The sequence below is a fragment of the Perna viridis genome, chromosome 7, assembly GCF_037379345.1.
Source record: "Perna viridis isolate PV_CMFRI_1.1 ecotype Kerala chromosome 7, ASM3737934v1, whole genome shotgun sequence".
NCBI lineage: Eukaryota > Metazoa > Mollusca > Bivalvia > Mytilida > Mytilidae > Perna > Perna viridis.
Window position 1 is genome coordinate 15,024,469 of NC_142451.1, and position 27,317 is coordinate 15,051,785.

Sequence of the window (27,317 nt, forward strand, 5' to 3'; positions counted from 1 at the left end):
GATCGTAAAACGGAAATATATCGGCAATAAATATCGAACGTACTTAACTGGCCTCCAAATTCGACATTTTGTTGTCTCGAGGAAAATATGAATCCGTTTGTTCACCAAAGACTGTTACACGAGAAATTGATCAGTGACATAAGATATCTATGTTTCACGTTTGAAAATGAATTTAGTTCCGACATCACCTGGCGCTGTTCATGTTTTTGATGTTTCATGTTGCAGTGCATGATTAGCAAGTTTGATGATGAGCTGACTCGCCAAATATTCATAAAACATCATATTCTTGACTTATATATATTACAGGTAAAATTCTTTTCTTTTAGCTTGACTTTTTGTTATTGCTTCGACAATAAAAACACATGTATCTTGTTTGAAGCTTACCATGTATATTTGACGCTTGCAGACAACGAGCATTTTAAGCTTTCTCGCTACTTTTCTATATGCAGGAAGTTAGCAATAGTCAACTATAGTTATGATTTATCCTATGAGAACATTCTTAGCTTTCGTATAAAACACTATCGATTGTCTTTAACCAAAAAGTGTTTTAAAGTCCCAATTTCGCTGAAAGTTTTCTTCTTCTTAACAAAAGCTGAAATGTCAGTTTTCTTACTCTGTTTGTTGGGCTATATCTTTTTTTTTTAAATCCTGGATTATTCTCAGAATTGGAGAAAACGTGACACAAAAATGGAGCGCACTGAAGTCACACAGATATAGTAACAGTTTTAGATGAACAAAGATATAACATTTTATGACTGAACAAGATGCTATGTGTGTATGTCGGCGTATCGTATTTCATACCCTGATCGATGATAGTCTTTATTCGTTTTGCAAATATGACCTACGATCATATGTTTCCTTCCTTACTGTTTTATCAAACATCTCAAATTAACAATTAAACACGTTTTTCTTTCCTATCTGAAGCAGACTTTGAATTACGTTGTTGTAGTAATTATAGAAAAGCTCAATTATAGTTTTCAGCCACCCGCATAACTGGTAAAATTGAAGCAAAACAGTATTTCTAATGTTATACAAAGGGAATATATTAAATATACTTGTAGGGTTTTGTTGGTTTTGTAGGTGTAAATTGATTGTGTTTACGATGTTAACTGTTAACATACAACCACAACTGTTGCATTAAAGATCTAGTACTTTTTCAAGGATTTTCGGAATTTTATTAAATTCTTTTATTTTGTGTTCTTCTTTCCCATACATTTTGTATGTTTTGCATCACCGTTTGTCTCTTTTTCCATGATAGCTGTAGTTGTTTACATTTCTTCAAGTAATCGTTGGTATCATTAATCAGCCAAATTAATCGACATACATACACATAGGGATGAGGTAATTGTAGTTGTAATCGTTAATCAGCTGTAGTTGTTTACATTTCTTCAAGTAATCGTTGGTATCATTAATCAGCCAAATTTCTGATTACATGTAATTTAATTTAATCAAATACTTTTCGAAATACCCAGTACTTCTGATTATTTTATGATTACATTATTACAATGGAAATATTAAAGCGTCAAATGGTATCTATGGATAATGCATTATGTTAACACCAAATAAAAAAGAGAAAAATGATTGTTAATCATTCAATGCTTCTTTGGGTAAATTTTTCATTTGTGTTTTTTTTTCTTTTTTTTTTTAAGATATTACAAAATGTTAATTCAATAACAAACAAGTAAAACAAATATAATTATTCTAATGAAAAAATGTTTGTAAGAGCTATCAAAAGATCCTGTACAATTGTTTTAATGAATTTGATATGAAGTACAAAGTAAAACACAAGGGTATATAAAATTTTATCATCTCATTGCAAATGCCCTTGGCTAAAAACTGATCAACTGCATGCCAAAATGCAAAGTGGGTTCATTTTATGATTTTAAGCTAGATTTGTGTAAAGTGAATGTTTAATGTTATTGTGGAAAATTCCGTTATTTGTGAATTCATTGTAATCGGATGTAATCATGATTACTAGCCAGTGTAATCATTCATCTAATCAATTACTTTCAGAAATGCTATAATCATTAATTTAATTTAATCATACATTTAACAAAGTAATTTTGATTTAATCAATTACAGTAAAGGTAATCGAATCCATCTCTACATACATGTTTGGTAAGCTATATACATGTATGTGATGCAAATAATATCAAAGTGAATATATTATCTGACATCCATCCGTCCCTCCATCCATATATCTATTCTCAGATCAAAATTTGCGTTGCATTGTAATGAAACTTGGTGAACTTGTTGAAAGTTAATGACATGAGTCCCGTATCTATATACCTTCTTTTTTCTGTTATTTAAGTAATGATACATGCAGTTCATGGTAATATTTGGAAACAATATTCAACATCAAATTGCAAATGTGGTTGACAGAATTTAGAATGGCATTGCTTTGATTTAGTTGGTGGATATAATTATTCTTAACACTATGTCCACATCAACTCCCGGGAGGATGTATTTTTGTAATTTCTAAAAGGTCTAAGGTAATGGCTTCGGTAGAATTACACATTTTAAATAAAACCTGACCATTTTCGGATGAGAGTTAAGACATTCAAAAAGTAATATGCATATAATATGGGTGGTTTGATATTGTTCTTGTCAACGGAAACCTTTTTAACCTTTTCTCTTCAATACTTATGTATATTTCTATCAGTTGTTAACGTACGAACTCTCGTTACAATGTAAAAGAAAAGAATATTCTGCTGACAAATACTCCACATGTTTGAGTGGTACAACTCTCTTCCTAAACCACCACATATTTTCAGGGTATTATCGGCCAATACAGTTATTTAATTTTGCATCTATGGACAGAGTTACAGTTGTGTTCGCGCATGCAGTGAATATGTGTGCTTCAGTATTCATGATTTGGGTGAAACATTTCTGATTTTCACTGAGTGAAAGTTGAAATGAATGCTGTTAATATTGTGAATCGAAATCATTTTGAATTTCCTTTGATGTTGTTTCAATAGTTCATTAATCGTTTAAAAAGGGGAAAAAGTCGGACAGCAATAAGTAGTCGATTGATACATATTCAATAGTTGTTTTAAGCGAGAAAAATATAACTCTGTGATTATTGATCCCTAGAATGTTGAGATGATGAATAGATTTTATTTTGAATTAACCTACCAGATATTCATATCAATAATTTTTTTAAATACTGTTTCACATGCATTCTTTCCCATTTATCTTTTCGAAATACATATTCAGTTTGCGATCAGAAATCGATTACATCATTGAGAAAAAAACACAGTGTTTGTAGTACAGAAAAATTTCTCGATTCAAATAGATAAATCATAAAGCAACAAATAAAAACAAACACCAGTGATCAGTATTGGAATCAACCACGGTACATGCGTCAAAACGCCGTCATCAATATCAACACATTCGCTGACATGTTTTCAAAATATATTTGTAGGTTAACGGAATCAATTAAACTGTTCAATTATTTATTTCATTAAAAAGCCTTATCTGTGATAATTTATCATTTTATTTACTAAAGAAGTTCAAATGAAAATTGTCCATTACAATTGTGTACTACTTTAACTTTATCTCTTTGATCAAGAAGGTCCTTTAGTCCTCCGATATCGACATACGCTCGTATAATGCATAGCGTCATTTTTCATCGAAAGTTTCGGATCATAATATGGGCTGGGCATCAACTGTAACTGTCTGTTGTTGATTTTGAATTCGTTTTTATTTTTCACTAAAGACCATCCACTTGCTGTATTTTAAGTGGGTTTATAATGTTCGTGCTGACTTACGGGCAATTTCATTTAATAAATAAATGACATCATATTCTGTATATCATATGTCTAAATATCTAGCAAATGGGGACGTCTTATGCCTTTATACATAAAGCGACAATACTGGTACTTTGTTTGAGTAAGAGTGGTAAAAGTACTGTTGATATAAGATCTCACGAGAACTGCTCTATCGATACGTTATTGTAACTGACAAACGTCTTTAAAGCTTTGATATTAGCTCCTTGCTAGTCGTGTCTTTTAGTTTTGTCTGAAACTTATATTTTTTTTCTTTAAGACTGCCTATGTGGTCTGTTACCAAAAACTGTTTCCGAATTAGGGATTAAAAGGGATTTTGTGGGTTTTGAAATGCATAAATCATCTCCTGAAATTTATAAAGACAGCTACTTTTAAAATAGTTCCTTAAAAGTCCTTAATAATATGCAGAAAAAAAGCCTATATATATACATGTATTTGAACACCGAACTCAGGTCTAGTTTATTCAATGCAATTCGATTTTCTGTGTAACATATTGTTGATCAAGCCCTGGTTACAGACTCTCGTATATATGGGCATGTACTAAGTCACCTTCTAAAGTGCATTAGTGGGGGTCACAAGACGCGACATCTTCAAAAGATGAAAATAGATGCTACCATTAATCATAATTTATAGATATAAATCTATACCAGTTGACCACAAGCCTTTCGATTTGATAGTTTTCATGTCACCGTGAAACATGACGAAAATTATATATCAACGGCGATTATACTTCAAGATTTTTTTCTCAAAAATTCAATTTACGCATGCCAAGTATATTTTTCATATTTAGACAACATTGCGGTTTCACATAATTCCATTTATCTGCAATCGTAGGTTTAGGACGAACAACAAGTTATAATATCCATTTTCATGTCGTTGGAATCGTTGAAAAAAAGCACACCACATATTCGGACTAGATGTTCAGGACTGTCTGTCTAGATTAATTCGTGGTTATGTAATATACTATATAGGTATGTTTTGTTCTTCTTTCTCTGTTGATCTTTGAACGTTTGGTTAACTGCTTAAGTAAAATGTTGACGATGCGACCCCCCTGAAAACGGTTATATGTACTTAGAATTGACTTGCGTTTTTTAAGTTAAAGTTGCGGATTTGAGGGGGTGGTCATGTGGGCTTGAACCCCTCCTCAAGCCTTATTATTTTTGTGCGAACTTGAGACAAAAATGATCAACTAATATCCTAGAAACCCTACCTCTTCCATTTTTTCCTTATATTTTTTTTATCTCATTTCCTCTTTCTATAAATATCTGGATCTGCCTCTGAATTTTCTAATCTTTTTGGTTTTTTTTGTTTTTTTAGTACCAAATCACCGTTTGATATAAATGTGTATTCATATTCATACGATTAACAATGTCCTTGATAACAACTTTTTTTCAATCTCTCTATTCCAATTTTAATTTTGTTTAACGGATCTAAACCTTAAAACATTCGAGAAGGATATTGTGAATTACACAATTTAATCATACTTTTTACATGTTATACTATGATAAAAACAAATTTCACAGAATATCTTTCAGAAATTACAGAAATTATGTATATATTATAAAAATTAATGTTCATTTATTATAAAAATTAATGTTCATTTATTATTTATTTATTTTAGTATTTATTGATGTAAATAGGCTTCCTTTACAATGATTTTTTCTTGTTTTGTTAGGTCAAATATTTCATTCTTCAAGGCTTATTTGAAGAAAAGACATACTGTACCAGTTACATAGAAATATAATCCGAGAGATTTTACAAATTTGTATGGAATCAAAACTTGAATAATAAGTGACAAAGATGTTGCGTAATAAAATTCACAAGAAAATGAATAGGAAAAACATTTACTTTCCTTCCGACAACTTTTTTTTTGGCCTAACTGGAGTGGCAATACACGTTTTATATTTATTTATTTAATAATCAAACTCACCACGTGTGTTCAGACCAATTCTTTGATCTCATAAAAAACGATTTGGAGCCCAAATTGTTTTCTAAAAGGTGACTATCTGTTGCAGAGGATGAAATGGGGCATAAAATCGAAAAACTTATATTTTCCACCATGTTGCAAGCTCTTTTAGTTTTTTTTTAGATTCTATATAACACAAAACACGGTCATTGAAGAGTCTCAGATTAATTTCAAATGATATGTATTAATTTCTATTTTGTTGTAACAGGCGAAACGGCAGATCGTGAAATTTTGTTAAAAAATTGTGCTATTTTAATTGAGCGGAATAATGACAATCAACTAAGCCTCCATCAACGAGAAAGATCAAAAGCTTGCCTATAAACGGCAATAAACTGTTTTTCAATAGGTATACAATTCGTGAAGTCGATAATGTGAAAAAGATTTTTTCGCCAGAAGAAATTTTCACACAGTCGTTGAGAATGTGGTCACTTTATAACAAGAAAACTATACCCCATAGCAATTCAATACTTATATGATCATTCGATGGTCTCTTTCATTGCTATTGTAAGTCCATTTTTGCAGGCGGAGATGTGTTGTGCAATCTTGTTTGAAGCAACGCGAGGCTTGCTGTTTGTCTCCCGCCCCCAGTCTGGCGTTCTCTTGGTGGTCAATGTGATGCTACATTCCTTTGAAGATTTTCCACGATCATCTTATTACTCAAAAGAATCTTATACCGAGATACTATGGGACATCGGCTAGAATTCAAACGAAAAATTCGTCCACAATTCATTCTGATTCGCCTCTTTGATTTCTATCAATTTGTCATATGGTCCCCAAACGTGGTGGTCATATCGCATACCTATCTATTAAATAATTTAGACAAAGCCTAACCTGCTAAAACTTTCGGTCACTTCAAAAGAAAGCCGAAGATTGCCTCTATACATTGAACTAAGGAAATGATCTTTTAAAAGTGATGAAGATTTAAAATGATGACTAAGGAAATGTAATGAGTAAAATGTTTGCGACACAATAGAAATAAATAAATAACAATTTATCTCTGTAGTTTCCATGTGATGTATGACTTGCGTTTCACGATATAGCACTAGTCTCTGCTTTTCGGTGCCGCTTTCGTGCTATTAAATCGTACACGCGAAAATCATTATGGGTTTTCCAATCGCTTCTTGTGTCATTGATTTATTCCTCGTATCATAATGTAATGAACATGGTCCAGATGCGCGGACTGCACCTGTACCAAAACGATACATCGGAACATAATTATTGTTTAATGTTTAGTTTTCTGTATCCCTACAGTACTCTCTGTAGTATGGTCTTTACTATTTCGCATTTTCACAAAAGTTATACTGGTACCCAATGAAAAAAAAAACATATATAATTAACGTGGGCGTAATAAATATTAACATTCGTTTTACAAGGAGAACTAAAAAGTATATTGTACATTCACTTACACATGTAGCTATTCATTTATTTGAAATTCACATCGTTGTCATGTAGTAAACAAAACCACAATCAATGTTCACAGCCCAAAAGAGGAAAATAATTTTGACAAGAAGTCATGTCAAAATACTCATGATAAGTTGACATTTGGCGTAAACCACAAGACAATGCCTTTTGAATTAGAATATGATAAATGAACCATGTTTAGGCATGTAAGTATCACTACCTATGTATTTAGGTTTTTTTCTGTTTGTTTTAACTTATAAAGCCTCTGGTTCATTTTCTCGACTGTTTTGTAAAGCTTTATAAAAATCAAAACAATTTAGCAGGAAACAATGTGATTGTGTACCGGGTAATAATTCTAGAGTTTCTGAATATAACATATGCTTCTATGGTAATTATAATTGGGCATTGTTTTAAGTAAAATTTCCAAATAGGTATGTTCGTTTGTTTTGTTTGTATACTAAGATTTATTTGGTGTTTTATCAAGAGAGCTACACCATTTGCAAAGGCGAATCCAATGGGTGGGGCCCTCCTTAAACTCGAAAAGTTTTTGGAGCCTCCCCCCGTCACCCCCCTCCCACCCCCTCTTTAGGCCAGTCAGCGATTCTACCTTTTCGAAATTTCTGGATTCGCCACAGACTACTATAAGCTTTTCAGACCATTACGTGTGTTTGCACTTCAAATCCTTTTTTTTTTTTAATTTATGTGTACCTTTAAAAAGTAAATACATGTGCATGTACCATTGACATCATCTATTGTTTCGTGGTTTCCCTTACCATATATGATTTTGCCAGATCGGTAAGAGGTTGTCATCAAGTACAAGTTTTACCTACTGTGGAAATCTTAACGATGCATTCCTGTTTTTTCTTCGGTTGCATGAGGTCCAACTAAACTGAATATAAACGTCCCCCCCCCCATTTTTCACTGCTTCATTAATAATACATTTAACGTAAATGTTTCTGTTATTCTATTCACTTGAAAGGGAAACTTTAAAATATTTTCGATTCATTAAAGATGTTATATTATTTATAATCCATTTTTGTTTATTTTTATGGTAATAATGTTGAATAGATAAATCCAGTACAAGCGGCAAATGAGAAACAAATTAAAAAAACAAAAGTGTGAGAAAATGTCGCTTTTTGTCTTTTGATGCTTGAAGTTTATATGACCACATTATTATCATTATCATTATTACTATTGGCAGTAGTTGTTCACAACGGAAATGCAATAGAAGTACTGAGTGTATGCAAAAATAATATTTTCCCGTCTAGTCCCTAAATTATTCAATATCTTAGCGCTGTTCGTTGAGGCTGAAAAAAAACGTTTTACGAAGAATCTCAGAATTTTATTTATTCTCGCTTATGATGATCTATATAATTCATATGACCCGTGTGTCATAACCTTACGTAACACCCAAATAACTCAATGTTTCTTGATAAATGGGGACTTCGTCAGTTGGATGAAATAATAGATATTTAATAACGGAGAGAGACACACAGTAGCAATTATGGCTAAACATTAGCTACTAAGATAAAATTATTTTAAACAAATCGAGTAGATTATTATGGAAAGATCTACACATTAGATAAATTAGTACAAATTGATGGACGTGATTTGTTTATCTGTCTTCAAAGGGTAACCCTCTCTTAGAGACAATATAAGCTACGATATGAAAGCATATATCAATTTTATTCAAAACTTGTGGTTCAAACGAAATAAAGGCACCTGTATGTTTAGATGTATTAATGGGCATTTAGATCAATCCTCGTTTTAACTTGCTGATTTCAATTTGCAATAGTCAGTAAATATTGGTAATAACGCTGATTTCTATCAAAATCAGATTATGTAGAAGTATTCTGCAAATCAGTAAATATTTCAGAACTGCAGGTTTTCAAAATTAGCAATCCATTAAAGAAGCATCTGTGATGAATGAGATATCTGTCACAAATCGTGCCAATAGAGAAGCAAAGGGAACATTATAACAATATTCTCTAGCATAAATGTTAAATGAAGAAAACTATTTTGAAAATACTTTAAAACTTACATAAAAATACGATTTGCAATGTGAACAGAGTTAAACAATTACGCAATTTGAAAAATAGATATCCTTCATTAGACGCTGTGTAGTAAGATTTTTGAAATGTAGAAGAAATTTCATTAAAAAAATGTCTTCTCAATTTAAAAAAAAACAAATTCATATATCAATGAAGAATGACGTTTTATAATTCCAAGATATAATTTTACATATCCATGCATGTAGGGACCAAGGTTGTCCAATTTTACATATCCATGCATGTAGGGACCAAGGTTGTCAAATTTTACATATCCATACATATAGGGACCAAGGTTGTCCAATTCAGGCGGGGTATTTTGATTAATTTATTATACTTTCAATGAGTTTCCTGTCACTTTCATAGTTACATAATCTGAATCTGTAAAATGAACTAAATTTAAGATGTAAATTCAGTGCATCTTGGGATTGTTATCTCTCTTTTCAATCTACCAGTCTGACACTTGCTTCTTAAATTTTAGCACCGAACTTTGCATATGACGAAGGACTAGTCAGTTGAAAAACACGAGGTGGTCATAAAATCTTTAAAAAATTAAGGCACCGACCATTTTATTAGCGGAGGTGGTGTGATCTTTTTGGTAAAAATATAAATACACAATTTATTCTAAATTTTGGAGAATGAAAAAAGTTTTTACTCATCCATTGACAAAAAAAAAATGATTCTATATACTCCCCATTTCTTAACAAGGCAGATTTTCCAGTAAAAATACTGATTTCGGTTGCCTGAGAATATTGAGCGAAAACAAATTATTATCCGGCATAAAATCATTATTTCCTTTTCATGATAAAAATGGTAGGTGCCTAAACCAACTCTTTCTCGGAACATCGCACGTCTTGTTTTCGGTTAGATCAAGTCCTACAACAGCGGACGTTCATTTCCTCCCTAATGTTTGGCTGCAGACAGACCTATGAAATTATTGGACATCAATTGCATAACTTCGCACAAAATCGTTCACTTTTCCTGACACTGCAGGGGTCTTTTAATATTTCTGGAAGGGTTTTTTTTTATGTTAGACGCTGTTGGGATTTATTCGCCAGCTTTACTGTCTTTTTTACTAGATTTTACTAATGTGAGTTGGAACATCCGAGTCTTGCAAGTCCTTAATTATACGAGTCCATAGAGTCATGTACTTGTTGCAAAATGAAAATTACTTTCTTTAGTTTCTATAGAATGTATGAAGTCACATACCCTCTTTATAAATATATTTTTGTAGAATAGGTCGCTCATTTGTGTCTTATTCTAATGTTCATCCCATTTGCAGCTAACCTCTTACTTTATAGTGATTAGAGCCACTGTTTCCTTGCTGGTATATGACTTTCAATTCAAATATTTAAAAGCTTTTCACTTTCAATACACGTACAAGATCATTGTGTTGTGTGTGTGTGTGTGTTGTGTGTGTGTGTTTTACCGTGCTAGCGAACTGAATGCTCAGTCTTGTAACGGTATTTTGATTAATTGTTTACATAACTATTAATAAGTACCTCAACAGTAAACGCCAATCACAAATGGAAATGAAAACTTCAAAATTATTAGTACAGTATTGCAGTTGAATGACAACTGTAGAAGATACCGACCAAATCAAGAAAGTGTTTGTTTTATGTCGACAACCTTTTATTTTATTGTTGATATCCGCGAATGGACAAGTTGCACAAAACTGAAAACTTGACCGACAAAGAGAACTACTGGACAGAACATATGTACAATTATGATTTACGGGTTTTTGTGGACGTGTCCTTGTCCGACCATAGACTTGTTGGTTCCGGACTTTATATATTGATTGACGTGATGACATGCATTTTGCGCATGTAACTAATGCCATTCAACCTGCCTCGCGACTGGCGCGTGTATGTTTCAATTAACCTTAATTGTAAATGGTCATTCCTTTGTTTCTAATTATTTGAGGCCATTGTTACGGGCATTAGAACTAAAAAAATTTCATATTGCAAAATATTAACAAATTTTAAGAAATTGAAATTTTATTGTTGTTTTTACACGATATGCATCAAGCAATAACTTGTATTTTCTAGTCCTTAGGGCATTTGAAATAGATATGTAAAGTATGTTCTAATAATAGAATCCCCTTTGTTTCCCCAATATACGACAGTCAATAAATTAATATGAAGTTAATTTGAATTCTAAGTTTACTATGTGCAACATTTATGTTCGGTGTTACAAGAGCGGTGTCGCATTGACTTACGAATGTTCATCATAACTTCATCAGCGACACTATAGAAAGCCTGTTAATGTCTTCGCGATGATTTACATATAAGAAGGGGACATAAATTTAATACACATTATGATATAGTGAAATACGTATATGTATGGCAAAAGGGTGAATTAATTATAGCACAGGTGTAATACTTTCTGTACACATAAATTTTAAGATGCCGTTAAAGGAATGTCTTACACGATTATCTGTCTTGTCATCGTAAACGTTTGAATTTGTTTATTTACGGTTATGACTACAACATGTGAATTACAGCAAAAGCCACAGATTTCATTAAATCTTTCAACATTTCTATAGAATGAAAGAGAAATGTTTGTAATTATATTTGAAAAAAATTATACTTTATTGGTACTGATTACACACTTAAATATTGCATGTCATGGGTTTTCAATTTTTTAATTGTAAAATTGTTATTAGGCTTTGACTAATATGTACAATGAATCTGTACGCCTGTGCACTTTATTTTATTTTTTTTAATTCCGGAAATATTACCGTCAACTTATGTTAACATTTTAACCATTGACTTTAATCGTCTTTTTTTCCAATTGGAACTTAACTGGTAAATGGTTTACCCACTTTTAAAAACAATTCAGTAATAGTGATGGTTTGTCTAGCAAAGATGAGTTTTTAAGCTGATTTGACTTATTCATTCCCTGTAAGACAGACAGAGGATGGCAAAAAAAACCCACTTATTTGAACTGTGTAGTTTTACTATTTCTGGTGTCACATGTACTTGTCATGTCTGTTTGGTAAAATGAATTGTAATTTCATTGAAATGTACTCCGCATGTGAACATTGCAGAGGTACATATAGTTCTGTCATAATGCATAAATTCACACAATTTTCTTCAGATCGGTAAAGACCAAGTGGTGGTCAATGTTTAGTTCAGGAGACCATTGTGAGAGTGAATATTTGTATGCAACTTGAACCACGGATTGACATGCTTGTCTCAGATACTACCAATGTTTACCATTGTACTTTACTCTCATGGAAAATAGTATCAATAAAAAATCAAATACACGTCATGGAATAGTATATATTTGTAAAACAACACCAGTTCTGGCAAATAATCCTTAACATACGATACAGGTAGCTTACATGCCATGGAAAAAAAGTTTTATCAAAATTGTGTACACTAAGTAGATTTTTGCTTTACGGTGTAAGATTTCAGTACATGCAAGGCACTACTACAGCGGCATGGACAATTGGGTAAATCTTAAAGGATCCACAGAGACGTTTTTAGGAACGCAAGAAATTGATATTAAGGCGCAGACTAAACATAAAATACGGGAGAATATGCGACAAGAAAAAAGTTTGTTGTGCATGTAACTTGACGTTCACGAAACAAGCTAAACATGCCGATACAAATGTGTTATATTAAAGTTCAGTTTCGTCAACTGACACATTTTTATAACAAAAATATTTGAATAAGAATTCAAACTTTAATACTGACATTGTTTTGCACGTGCTTTTGGTCATAGTTGTAAAAATAAAAGATTTTTAAATACATACCGTCAAAGATATACTCACAGTTTAGACAGTACTGAATTGGTAATGAATTAGATTCGAATTTTGTTCAGAATCGTCCATCGCGTTCATAAGAGACATCATACTTGTAAGTAGACAGACTAAAGGGATAAAGTATTACGGCGCAAAATTGATTGTTCATTTTCAAATTTGGAATGTTCTCAGTTGTCCATCCAATGCGCTCTAACGACTTGAACCCCAAAAAATATAAGGTATATAATGCTTATCAAAGCTTTGAACTGATAGAAAATAAAATTTCTCCACACTAACCAACCAACATTTAATATTTAAATGCTGATAATATAGCATGGTATGATAAAAATATTTCTTTTTCTTTTTTCAAGTTGCCTGGTTCCAAAATTTACATAGAATCGACGACATTACCACCTAAAAGAACTATATAATGCTATGATAATGCTAAACTTTTGATGAACAAAACATCTAAATATTTCGAATACGATTAATTTGACGAACGATAACATGCATTCACTTTTGAAATAAGGATCAAATATCACCTCCATTCATATCACACCGCCTTTCCCACCGGCAGCTTTCTTCCACCATTACAGATTGCAAGAGACAAAGAAACAGTGGACCATCTTTAACAACGTGCATATTTTCTAACATTCATTATTATTATCATGCAAATGTTGACCAACAAAAAAATTCAAACATCAGTATTTCCCATATTGCTTTATAGTTCTATAAAGATGTTACCATTTTGAAAGATATGTATCTTCTTTACATCGTCTCAGTTCATAAAAATCACATCTGTTCCAAAAGGTAGTAAAATAATGTTAAACTGTTGATGAAACAGTATTGATAACCGTAATAAAAATCTGAAATTTTTAAAGTTTATGACGAAACCGAACTCTACGAGGTAACACTTCTGTTGTATTTGTAGTGTGACACTTCAATTGCTGTTTTAATAATTTTGTTTTGTTTTGTTTTGTTTTTGTTTTTTTGTTTTTTGTTATTGTTGTTTTTGTATTTATACAATACAAGAAATGAAAGTTAACAAAGTAATATCTTTCGTTGTTTTGGTACTTTGTCCCATGTACATGTATCTTTCCATGGGCTGGTGAATTTACGGATCTATTCACTATAGATCTATCGAGTTTGATACCACTTATACTGAAGTGGAATAACAGAAACTATTAGTTATATATTCAAGCTGTAGTAGTTATTCAGCAATACAGCAATTGTATCCATTTTGTTAAAGTTATTAAAGGGTACCTGACTGCTTAAATGACGGTGACAATTTTTAACTTCTAAACGTATACACTTGCATTAGATTAATTTTGTCATGGTTATTGACTGATGGAAAAAATAATTTCAATTCGTGTACATGTACATGCACTTTTATGATAGGCTCTTGTAGCTTTTGTCTCACAGCGGTATTTTTTTTTTGACAACCCCTTTTAGCTTATGAAATGCTAAATTCTTCTTAACAATAAGGCAGTAACAGCATAATGTTCAGATTGTTTGACTGTGTTGGTCATATCTTTTACTGTTAACTAAAGTCTTATTAAAACTTCCGACTGTTCATTTTTTGAAAAAATACATTGTCTGAAAGAAATGGTGTCACATATATATCTGTGAAACGCGACACGTGAAATCTTATTGATATCTGACTTGAATTCTGAGTGCGATAATTGTTGATAGTAAGCTGCTTTTGTCCTCGATTTGCCTTTTTTCTGTTATCTTGATTGATAGTAATAATTTGTACCCAATACACAAAGATCGTGAACACTCTATGTGCTTCTAGTACCTGTAATTTGAACAACACCCTCTCTACCTGCTCTTTCATGCCATTGCCAAAGTTCTAAGGTGATTGCTTATGTTATTTAGAAGTCACCTCGCACCTGGTTGTACCTAGAATCTACGTAGCCTTAAAATGTGAAGGACCAACGATTTTCTTTTATCGAAATGTGCTCTGATAGCGAACTATTTAAGAAAAGACATTTATCTACCGCCCAGAATACATTATAAGCCAACATTTGGAGGTAATGCTTTAGATATTTACTGATGAAAAGCATCTTGCAGAGCAAGAATATGTTTTTTCGATGGGGTAAAAAGCTAAGTTTGGATGATATTTGTACTTGGTAGCACTGATGTAGATTATTGACTTGGTAAGTTTCTGAAAGTCTAACCTCTTACTATTATTGTTAGAATGTTAATTAATTCTTACATATCAGAGTATAATCTGATTTTGTTCAACAGAAAGCTTACAGATAACAATAAAAGCATGTCAGGAGGCATAATTAATGTATTTTGACTTGAAATTTTCATATGCATTAATTTAAGTTTTCAGCCGTGTAAACAATAGGCGAATTGCAATCGAATCAATTGAAACATGCCAATCAACTGAAATGAATAGATAGTGAATGCAATATAAATTGTCTCTGTCATGCATTCGGTGTTCTATAGAAATGTTACTTGGTTGTTTGAAAGCTTTTCTCAATTCAGAACGCATTTTTCACGAAAATACATATTTCAACGACGTCAGAATCAGACTTTGGATTAAAATCTACCGCTGATAACTTGACCAATTCAATGAAGAAAAACACATTTATCTTCTTCCGTCCCTTAGCTTGATCTTCCAGATGTTCTATTTCAAAGAACAAACTACGGACTGCTCTTGGTTTCCGGATTATTTCTCACGTGAAACTTAAGAAATACTTGAAAATAATTAAAATTTGGACACAGTTAAATTTATTGTCTATTGATTATCAATTCAGCTATTCGTCCCTTCAAGAATGAAATCAAATATAAATGCACATTTTCACATTTTCTGAAAAGAGAAAACGAAACGCAAGATTTTGTATTTTCCAGTTTGTAAATACAGTTCGGACTTCGAACAAACTCATAAATTCAGTTAATAATTTTTTATAATGCATTGATATAGTTGAATCAAAATCAAGTATCAAATCAATACATGACGTTCGGCATATACAAATTTACATGCAATTAGAAAGGCAGAAAAAAGTTTTAAAACACTCAGTTTTTCAATTATCTGTCTGTGGTATGGAAATCGATACCCATTTTGGTGTGAGTTATAGGGAGTAAATGGCTGTCCTCCCCTTTGATGAAAATTTTAGGTTTCAAATATCAATAAAACGTTTTATAATTCCTTATTTGACTATTATAATTTGAAGCACATAAAACCGTTTGACCAATGTCTGTTTTTAATAGCCGAGGAGACTGTAGATTAGCCAGTAGAATGTAATTTTTTCTTCATCCTGTAAATGATGATTGAAATGGGTTCCAATCAGTATTAATCATTCTAAATACTATGACGATTCTCGTGGGATTTTACGGTCCGGATTAGATCTGCCTTGGTCGCCGAGATTACTAACTTACAAGGTATATATATATATATATATATATATATATATATATATATATATATATATATATATATATATATATATATTTATTAAAAATATATTGATATTATTTACCATTATCATTATTACTATCAAAATTATCATATTTATTATTCCAATTATTAAATATTATATAGCACTTATTTTTTATTGTAGTAATCTTTCAATTTCTATTTTTCGGACAGAGTTTAGTAATTGTTTATATTTCGTTCAACATTTTAACATTTTGTTTCATTTCTATTTATTTTCCAACTTTTAAAGTTTTCGCCATTATATATTTTTAATCTTTTATTTAATCAATTTATTGCTGATGTTAGCGTTTATTGTTCGTAAATTTGAATTTAATTTGTCTTAGAGTAAAAATTAGTTTTCTGTTACATATTGACTTTTTTGATTTTTTAACAATAAGAAATCAAATTCGTCTTTTCCTTTTTGTGAAAATTAGGAAAATTTAGTCTGTCTACTTGCAAATGAAATTATGTCCAAACCTGTTCCTCTCTATTTTAGTTTTTAATTATTTCAATTAATCTAAAAAGACAACTTCTTATTTACTTAACGGGAATGTTTACATATATGTAAACATCAAACGGAGGGGTGATAATCCCTTTCTTCTGGGAGGTATCGAGCCGCTAAAACATCACAAAATTCTATTCAATAACTATATTATACAAGCCTGATGACAAAATGATTGGATTCTTAAAAAATAGCCGTAGGGGGTTAAGGACCGATTATCCAAATCTTCAATCTTATTTTCTTGTTGTTCAAGTTTCACTTACGCCTTTTACCACAGAAAGAGAAAACTTGTTGTGAACTACTTGTATCTCTGTATAGGGTCCTTGTAACTCCATTGTTAAATTTGGCAGAGATAAGATTAGATAATCATATTATCATGGAATCTCATTGTAAATGTGTTATTTCTTTTGATTAAGGAGTGAATTTAGACGCCTTTCGGAAGTCTTAACCTTTTAATTTGGGAGGATTTTGTTATTCAATATTTAGAAAATTGATAAATTACTAGAGTAAATATTTAAAATCGGTGAGAAGTAATTGTTTACGAACGTGTGGAAATATTGCACCTTTCTAAAGAAAACAAGCATTATAATTCTGAATAGAAATGATTTATAATTATAACATGCAAATGAAAATGGAAATTAACGGAAAATGAGAAAACTAGCAAAAACGCAATTGGAACAAAATAGAACTGGAAAATTTGCAAATTAAAATTACTTAAAACTCTATACAATAAATTCATGCAATTTACTTACTGTATGAATCCTTCGTTGAACGAATTCAAACGTATTCACTGCTGAACAGAGCAATTTACACTAAACTTAACCTTATATTGTTTCACATCAATGTAAATATAATGCATTATTAATATGTGCATTATCTACACCTTCTGGGCGCATAATACCTATCTATTTTAGTTTCCTATTAAGTCATAAAATAGTATGTGGTAATAAATAAATCAAATCTCTATTAAGGGCAATAAAAATTACATATAACCAGTTGTGGCGTGGAAGACAAGTGTTATTTTCAATTAAAGGAATTAATGTAGCAAATTTACTGTCCTAATAACGGTTTAGAGATTTATGACACAAAAACAATGTTGACTTTTGTGTATTGGTTATAATTGACGAAGCATGCGGATTATCCACTATGTGGATATTTGATGAAAGGATTTTCTTTATAATTTGGGCACATGATCTTTTTATTTTGAAAAGTGTCCAAATTAATTTTGTTGCTGAATTTGTTAGTAAACGGTGGCTTTTTCAAAGTGAATATTTTCTTGTTAACCAGAAAAATTGTAAATGCAAAGAACATTAATTGAGACAGCAGTATATGTGCAATAATTTTTTCAATATCGTTGAGAAAATTAATTTTATTTCAAAACATTTAGATTGTGTGCTGTAAATGCGATTAAAGTGGTTAACTTCATAGATTAAATGAACTTTCTTTGGCATTTCCTATACAATATACCGACATACTATGTGTCGATACGGTATTCCTTTAGTGGTGATCACTTCAAAGTCAAAAATCTCTATAATTGATGAGAAAAGATGTTCTTTCCACGTGTTGTTTTGGGTAGCACGGATGGATACAACTTAATACAGATACGTACATAGTGTGTCCATACGTGTACATTTCACTTCAAAGGCTTTCAATAATAGATGCATATTTTGAAATATTGTGTTAAAATTCCTATACATATTCAATAAATACCAATTTAATTAATGCATGCCTTCTTTACAATATATATCAGAATATGGAAAATCATTAAACAAGCTGAAAATGTATTTCTTTGATTTCTTAAATGTACCATTTAGAATGACATAAATTTTAAATATATAATATATTTGGCTTCAATTTAGTTTTTTTTATTGTATCAATGAAAATCGATTGTCAAAGGAATTGAAAGATATAAGGTGCATGTCGGATGTACCATATGCTGGAGCGATGCATTCGGAACAGGACTGACTGGATCAAACCTGTACCAGTTCTGTCTATCCTATTTACTCATGTTATTTATAATTAAGAATCATCTCCTAAATGTGCATCTTAATTATTGATAATAAATGATTTGTGTCACCCAATGTGGTAGGGTCTTCATTTTCTCTGAACTCCCAATCAATTTAATCTGTGAATTGCGATATGAGATGAAAATAGAGTTATGAATCACAAAAAGTGACCTTTGACATTATGCAGAGAAAGTCTTGCAATGCACTGTCTCAGGAAAATATCTTGCAGATCTTTTAGCTATTTATATATATAAAGACTACGATGTTTGTAAATTTTACTTGTGAAATAAGCGAGACTTTAAAGAAAATGCATAAAATAGCATGAAAAAAAATTATTTTCAATATCTGAAAAATGCATAGAGGGTAACTTAAAATTATATTAGAGTCAATTAAATTCTCTTAAAATAAAGTATTTATTACAATCGCGGATATATTTATAGTAAATGAGCAAATTATGTATAAAGCGGGAATTTGACGGAAAATCAGTATGAATATTAATTTGAAAATAAAAACCTCGAGACTACAAACAATTTCACCAAAATATACGTTTATTGGGAAGACGAAAAATGTTCTTATTTTACTAAAAAACTTTGCTACTCTTTTTTTCTATAATAGACTAACAGACAATGCATCCCATATAAAAACATTTTTATATATACTTGCTAGTATATTTTGTGTGAGATAAAAACGAAATATTTATTTTTTTAATTTTACCTGCATATTAATATATTTCCCTGTAAAATTCATAGTAGTATCTTGAATACCGACACGCTTGAGTGATGCCCAGAAACCATAAACATAATGAGATCTGCCTTCTGGCTAAAGTTATGAATATATAAATATTATTTGCGGTTAAATCTTCATTTAAAACGCATTTGTTGCTGTCGACTCTACGGTATTAAAGCGTATGTAAGTAAAAAACAAATACAGAAGACTTTTTTGGAGGAATGTTAGGGAGGATATTCCTGAAATTCATTGATTTTGATTTTTATTTACAGAAAAAAAAGCAATTTGACAGAATAGCAGAAGACATTTATCACGTGCGAAAAGGAATTAATTCGATTGGTTGGAGCAAGAAGTCACATGTATCATTCTGAATAGAGAAATTCGTTTGACGTCTAGTGGGGGTGGCTAGCAGAAAAATATTAGAAAGTCATAGATTGCCTTAATGTTCAAACACAAATCATTAAGAAGATAAAATAGACTATATACATATGAGTTCATACTATAATAACATTCTACCAGCTCACGTTCCGGGTAACTCCGGACCTACGGATATGTTCTACCACCGACCGGAAAAAGCTTTGGACACTGGAACTTTTCATACTGGTTCGTATAACAATATGTGTTACGAAAATGAAAATCCGTCCTATGGAGTTGGGAATTATCAGTGTTATCCATCTATGTACGACAGACTTCACGAAACTTCCCCACCAGGACAACCTATGAATTTAGCGAAAGCACAAAATTTTCAGTCAGGAGGCAACAGTAATGTGTTTCCGTATCAATCTTCAAATACTTTCAACCATTTAAGCCATCTACAAAATTTACAAAATTTATCATATCCGGACGATAGACCTAATTGTATAAAAAGTGAGGACAGTAGCATTCCGACGCCTCCTCCTACCTACCCTCTACTAGACACTCACGCCGGACATCAACCTCATCAACTCCCTGTTTCGGGACACCATGACATTTCACATCACCCTCATTTTAATTCTAATTCTGTGCAAATGAATGGACTTTCTTCACAAGGCATGTCGTCTGTGTATCCATGGATGAGAGCGGCTATGAATGGAGGTAAAGTATTAATATTATATTTTTCCCTTGAAGTTTCCATGTTTTTCATAAAAACATTGACTATGAGTATCGTGTTTTTACGATGGTTTCAGTCACCCTTTCAATTTTGCATCTTTTAATGTGTATAATCGTCTTGTTCTCCAGCACCAGCAGATTTTCGATTTCTTGATTAATCTCTTATGTCAATTTTCAAAGACTTAGACGAAAGCAGTAAATCAAATTAATGTTTCATTTTAATGGCTTACGAATTGTTTCCGCAGCGTTAATACTTCGATAAACTAGTGAGAAACAGGGCCTCTCCGTTCACGATTCGGTATTTACCCATCATTCAATCTTTCACCATCATCTATGAGGAAATGAATTCTTGCTTTTGATTCCTTAATTTTTTTCTACATTGTATATAAGTTTGCACCTTCTGATACCAAAATACTTTCTTTTGATGTTGCTTGAATGAATTATTTTTTGTTATGTTTTATATACGGATCGTTTAGGCTGAAGCTCTTATAAACACGACTTGAACACTAAAATAACCATAAAATTTATTTATTACGCACTAAAACAGACAAATAAAACTGATAAATATAATATACTGTTACCTCAATGTATAAATTCATCACAATTTAATTCGTTTTTTTTTCTCTCTCACAATAAACCTTCAATTTAATTACAAAACAGCATTCAAAAATTAATTGTTTGCATATTAAATTGGCATCCACATTGTTTTTATTATTTTATACATAAATATTCTGAAATAACTATGAGTTGAATTAAAAATTTTCAACTAATATGCTTTATTATTATATTTTCTTTTCAATACATTTAAATAATTTGTAATGAAATATTTCAATGACTTTCAGGAAATAATTGGTGAATTTAAAGGGAATTAAAAATAAGCATTTATAATGTGTGTTTTATATATGTTTTTTATATTAATATTATTCAGTACCCCGTACGTTGCAACCTCGGGAGTTTAAAAAATATCTCATGCAGTTTTGAAATTAATGAGTGTTTATTTTTACCGTTTAAACACCAATAAGCAACACACTGAACTGAAGAAGAGACAAATTAATAAATATCTGAAAAGATGCCTATTAATTCAATCTTGCTGATGTATTCTGCTTATTGGTTATGCATTGTTTGCTATGTAATAAATGAACAATTTCTCAAATTTTCACTTAAAGCGTTGGTTAGATCCCGTGTGACCCTGTGTTGCTTTGATTGTATAATAATTTACAAAATTCTCACAGATCAAAAACACATATTTATACATCAAAACAAATATTTATGTACTTGTCGACACCCTATAGGTGGTGGTTTATGGTGTGCAAAATAGGAACAAATGCTTCCTAATAACGGCATTGGCCAAATGTCCAGCTTGGGCTATTTACGACATAAAATAATCATAAACAAGACGGATTTATGACCTTTACCTTTTGTACTATTACAGCTTGAGTACAGGTTCCAAAATGATCATACTATTTATGTGTTTAAGCAATGGTATAACTTTACTCTTTCTTTTATGGTTTTCGTCCCATATGATGCGATTACACAAGTGAACACAAAACGATTTGATTGAATTTTATGGTTAAATAAGTATTGAATGCATTAGAGATAAAGAAATTTGTATATTTAGTATTGGAGAGTTATTTAGATTCAGTAAGTGATTACTGTGTTGAAAACAATGTTTAGTTTCCCCAAGTAGAACTAAAAGAAGAAAGAATAAAATAAAAAAGAGATCCCTAAAAAATGAATTAAAATGTATAGTTGATCAAATAAAAGTAAATAAAATTCTCAATATCAAAAGGACCCTGTATCTTTATTACCAATCGAACAAAAGACATTAAATTTATAAAATGTTTGTAATTCTGCCAATCGTTTTTAAACGAATACCAAACAGGATTTCCACAGATCTGGATTGTATGCATCTTAATTCTTTCCGCGAAGACGATTCATTTCATATATAAAGTATGAATATCTTTGGTAATTCGATAAATTTCAGACTTATATAACTTCATAACGCTCAATCTTAAGGTGAAAATTTGACTAGAAATCTTTATTGAATACAGAAAAGGAACGGGAAATCTGTGACCATTTTTTCTGAAAGCAGGATATTTCTGTAAACTGCATTAAAATGCCATGTTCTGACTCATCAAATCAAAATCACTCCATTCTTAGTATTTAAATCTAGAAATACTGTGCTTCCATAGCGTTCTATTGTAAAACTTACAATGCTAGTTTACATAAAAATCAGATTATGTAAAATTCGAATTTAATGTGTTAACTTATGAAAACGAAATCGAGAATAAGCCAAGTGGCTAGAAGAACTACAATTGTAGTTAATAATATGCATATGAATGTTAACATATACAATTTGCGTTGCTTGGAAACAATGGTAAAATAATTTAGATGTTTTTTTAACTTTGTTGCCTTTGCAAGTGTAAAGAAGGTCGTTGAATCAAACTTGAAGTGCGCAATTTTACTATTCTTCCAGTGAATCTGACATAATTGTGCTGGATCAGGGGAAATTAAAAAAAATATGCTTATTATTTTTATCTTTTTGCAAATCTTGAATTTCGAGAATCTCTTCTATATTCCTTTAATTTAGCATTAATTTACTTCACACACAAATAATAAATATTGATTTCTTACTACAGTGCGTTTCTATTATCAATGCTTATTTTTTTCAAACTGTTCATGTTTTTTCACTATTTTTAGAATATTGTTATGACTTTTTGATTTATCAAATTTGAATAAAATAATCATTAATTTTAATTTCAGTTTACACTTGTAATTTACAACTTGAATTAGACGATGAAGGACATTGTTGAAAGTGACAATGTCAAAATATCATTTTTAAAGAAAGAATATTTTGCTCTTAAATCGAAATAGACTTATTTAACCTTTCTCACTCAGTTTTCACATTTAGTGTACTGATTTTATGATAAATTTGTTAAGCATGTGTAATGAACACGAACCTTACACAAATAAATATTCTTTTTGATGTTGCAGGACGCTTTTTATCCAAAATCCATTTTAAACACATTATTTGGTACTAATCCTTGTATCTCAAGCTCATTAATTTCAAATTAATTACTGATCTGTTGAAAAAAGACCTAAAACCCTCGGTCAGTATTTTGTTTCCTTACGAGAAATGACAAGACAAAATTAAGGCCATAATAAACGAGATGAAAAATACATTTATCTTTGTGAAACTTACACCTATTATTAAATATGAATTTATGATAATAATGTAAACAAAGAACGTGTAAGAATATATTGTGAAACGTGATATATTGGATTAAACTCCACGACCACGATGAAGCTATTAGTCCTGTTTTATCATTCACATTAGAACTGATATTTATAGAAGTCACAAATGCATTTTCTATGGAAATGGAACTATGAAAGTGGTGATGCGGTTTCCGATTATTGCGTTAGATAGTGATTTCGACATTGAACAATTCAGACTATCGTATAATAAGATCACTTTGTTCTTCCATTCCAATATTTTCAAGGTTCTTTAGTCCAACTAGACTGGTTCTATTAGGTTTGTCATTGATCAAAGCTTTATTACGTATTAATGGTAATTTTATTTTCAAACTTGTAAATCTTTTAACTGAAATATGAAATAATACGAATAATTTTCAGCAACCAAGGGCACTTGTTTGAAAAAACTTATTTTTTTTCTTGAAACCGGACCCTTGCGACCTGGTTTTAAAAATTATTCTGGTAAAATTTGACTGAGCATGGAAATTTACCTAACTAAATGCGCGCGAAATTAGGGTGTCAGAAAGTATAGTATCCTTTGCAGATACGTATGAATTCCGTATTCTATTTAAATCAAATGAAACATTGTAGACCTTGAAACCGGTACATGTTTAAACTGATTCACAAAAGAATAAACTTATGTACACCTTGTACAAAGCATGCATAGAAAGATGCTAAAATAGTGTAAGAATTTGATTCAAGTGAATTAAAGCCAAAATGTCTTCTAAATCATGTCATGGCCGGCAAGGTTGACAGTGAGTTATATCTAGGGTACTATGTCACAGGATAGTTAGCTTACTAAACGGTTTTGTCACGTTGTTACTTATAAATTTGTCGCTATGACCCATACTAACATGCCAAAAACTGATGTGGTTAAATATTTATTTTTCCTGTTATGTTGTCCAGACACAATTGTTCAGATTATAAGAAAGAAAACAATGAAAAATGGCATATTTTTGTTTATCGTTTCCTCGTCACGTTTTTTTTTCTCTGGTATCAAATGAATGTCATGACATGGCTTTATACATGATTTTTTTTAAGGTGGTTAAAATCAGCTACATTTTTTAGTCAACGTCTCTGTTCCAACCAGTTTTGTTGTGTGCTAAAATAACATAATATGTATCGCTATACAAACCAGGCATCTTTTATGCTTCATGAATTAATTGTTTAAATATACCTGTGTAGTTCTGACATGAGAAAGGCCATGAAAAATGACCCTTCACCTCCAAAATATTACTTTTCGTTTCATTTGATGGTACCTTAGCTTAACACCTTACTGTACGCAAGATATCGCGTGAACACTTAATTCCACCAGAATAAATCATACTCCATAATTTACAACATTTCCGGTACATGTAGTGTTGCCCGCTGCAATAAAGACACTGCGTACGACAACGCACAAAAACAAACAAACAAACAGAAACAAAAAAAAAAAACAAAAAACTTCAAGATAGTCTAGCTTCCCATACTAATTTAATAATAGGCTTCCATCGATTTATAAACTGGGCTGATGAAATTGCTTCATGCGGAAAGATCATATTTGCTTACGAAACTACGTCAATGTTTGCCCCGTCAATGAAGAAATGATATAAAGTAATGGCACCACAGGGAAATGTTCAAACGGTCGGCTGACATTTTACAAAACACAGAGCATACATTAATGATTCAACTTTTTCTATATGAATGGTGTTTGCTTTTAGTGATCTCAGTGAAGGCATAGGAGCTGCATTCACCAGAACAGTCTCTTTTTAAACAAATACAGTGTTTGTAATAATCAAAGAGCAAAAGTATGAGTTTCTTGTACCAGTAAAAACCACACGGCACTATTCTATAGATATTACGAGGAAAGTCTTGTTGTTTTTTCTTTGGCAATGCGTAAAAAACTGAAATTACTACAAAAGATTTTGTGATTACAAGTCCAAGTCTTAAGTGTGCTGATCGTTGCTATTTTTTTCGCATACATGAAAACAAACCGTCGTTTATATTTTGATCAAGGATATTTTATCAAAGTTTACGTTAAAATGATAGTAATACTTATCGATTTAGTTGCTTTTGTTCTTAATGATGTATTGAACATCTTAACAGCTGCCTCCGAAACTATTTCCTATCACCAAATTTAGCCTTTGATATCAGAGGGAAGTTTTAAAATGAAAACAAAAGCAGAGACTTTTTTTCAAGATGCAAATTAATGTTAGCAATTTGCAGTGAACTTATGATGCCGATCTATATCAAACTTAATTTTGCCTTGTCATTTAGTGCTACAAGGTCAATGCATTTTGCTCTTGCATTATTTGTTTATTTGTAGAGTGACTAAACGACAATAAAATGTATACTATTATGATTGTAACAAGATAAATTATTTATTATAAATTTCTCCATAAATAAACGAATTTAAGAGAAAATTAAATTGTATATCAAATAACAAATAATTATAAAAGATGAATTAAATAAATTAATGGACACTGGAATTGTATAATGTTCACAAAAAAATTCCGACATGTTATTTAGCTTTGTTCACAAAACAAAGCATTGAATTTTAATGGAATAGGGGGGAAAATAAAACAAAGTCGCAGTAGTTCACTAAGATAAAATTTTTAACAGCATACAATTGAACATTTGATGATGGATAATAGTTTTCTCCAGGTAATCATAATTACCTTATACATAATAATTATGTTTCTGCAGTATTAACTGCAAGCTAAAAAATCATATTTGTGTTGCGTAAAAGGTCAATTTCATGCTTGTTTAATATGAATTGTGATTTTTTTTGTTCTTGCAGATGTGACGTACGAACAAAAGAGAACGAGACAAACTTATACACGACATCAGACTTTGGAGCTAGAGAAAGAATTTCACTTCAATCGATATTTAACGAGAAGGCGACGGATTGAAATAGCACATATGCTTGGACTGACTGAGAGACAAATAAAAATCTGGTTCCAGAACAGGAGAATGAAATGGAAAAAAGAGAACAATATCCCAAAATTAACAGGACCAGATAGGTCAAAACCTGAAAATGACTCTGAACGAAGAATAGCTGCAAGTCCCAGTTCTGACGAAGCCAGCTTTTCAAGCTGATTTGTATAAATCCTCGCTCGTATTTATACTCAGGGTAAAAACAAACAAGTTCGCTGAAAATATCTGCTGCTCATTTGTGCATGGTGTAAGTCTCTTTTAAGGGGTAGTAGACTAATGTGCTGGTCGTAATATGTGTGGAGACGACAAACTGTGGAGCACTGTGGAGCACTGTTGATCATTGTGATGTGTAGAATACCAAGTTAAATCCAAATGTCCGTGTTTTATATAGCATAATTTATTGTGGAATATCTGATGACTGAAAAATAAAAAAAACATGTTGATAGTT

General features: G+C 31.2%; 1 protein-coding gene across 2 annotated transcripts; it reads left to right on the top strand.

Annotated features, from left to right (window-relative positions):
* Positions 1-27,317, top strand: LOC148611492 (uncharacterized). Of its 2 annotated transcripts, none has more exons than XM_088592088.1 (3): positions 1-306; positions 19,885-20,686; positions 26,733-27,317. In XM_088592088.1, the coding sequence occupies exons 2-3, from the start codon at positions 20,101-20,103 to the stop codon at positions 27,029-27,031; spliced, it is 885 nt and encodes a 294-aa protein (XP_088448214.1). In that variant the 5' UTR covers positions 1-306; positions 19,885-20,100; the 3' UTR covers positions 27,032-27,317. The 2 variants fall into 2 exon arrangements, with proteins under 2 accessions (XP_088448214.1, XP_088448215.1); XM_088592089.1 differs by lacking the exon at positions 1-306 and adding an exon at positions 15,002-15,110.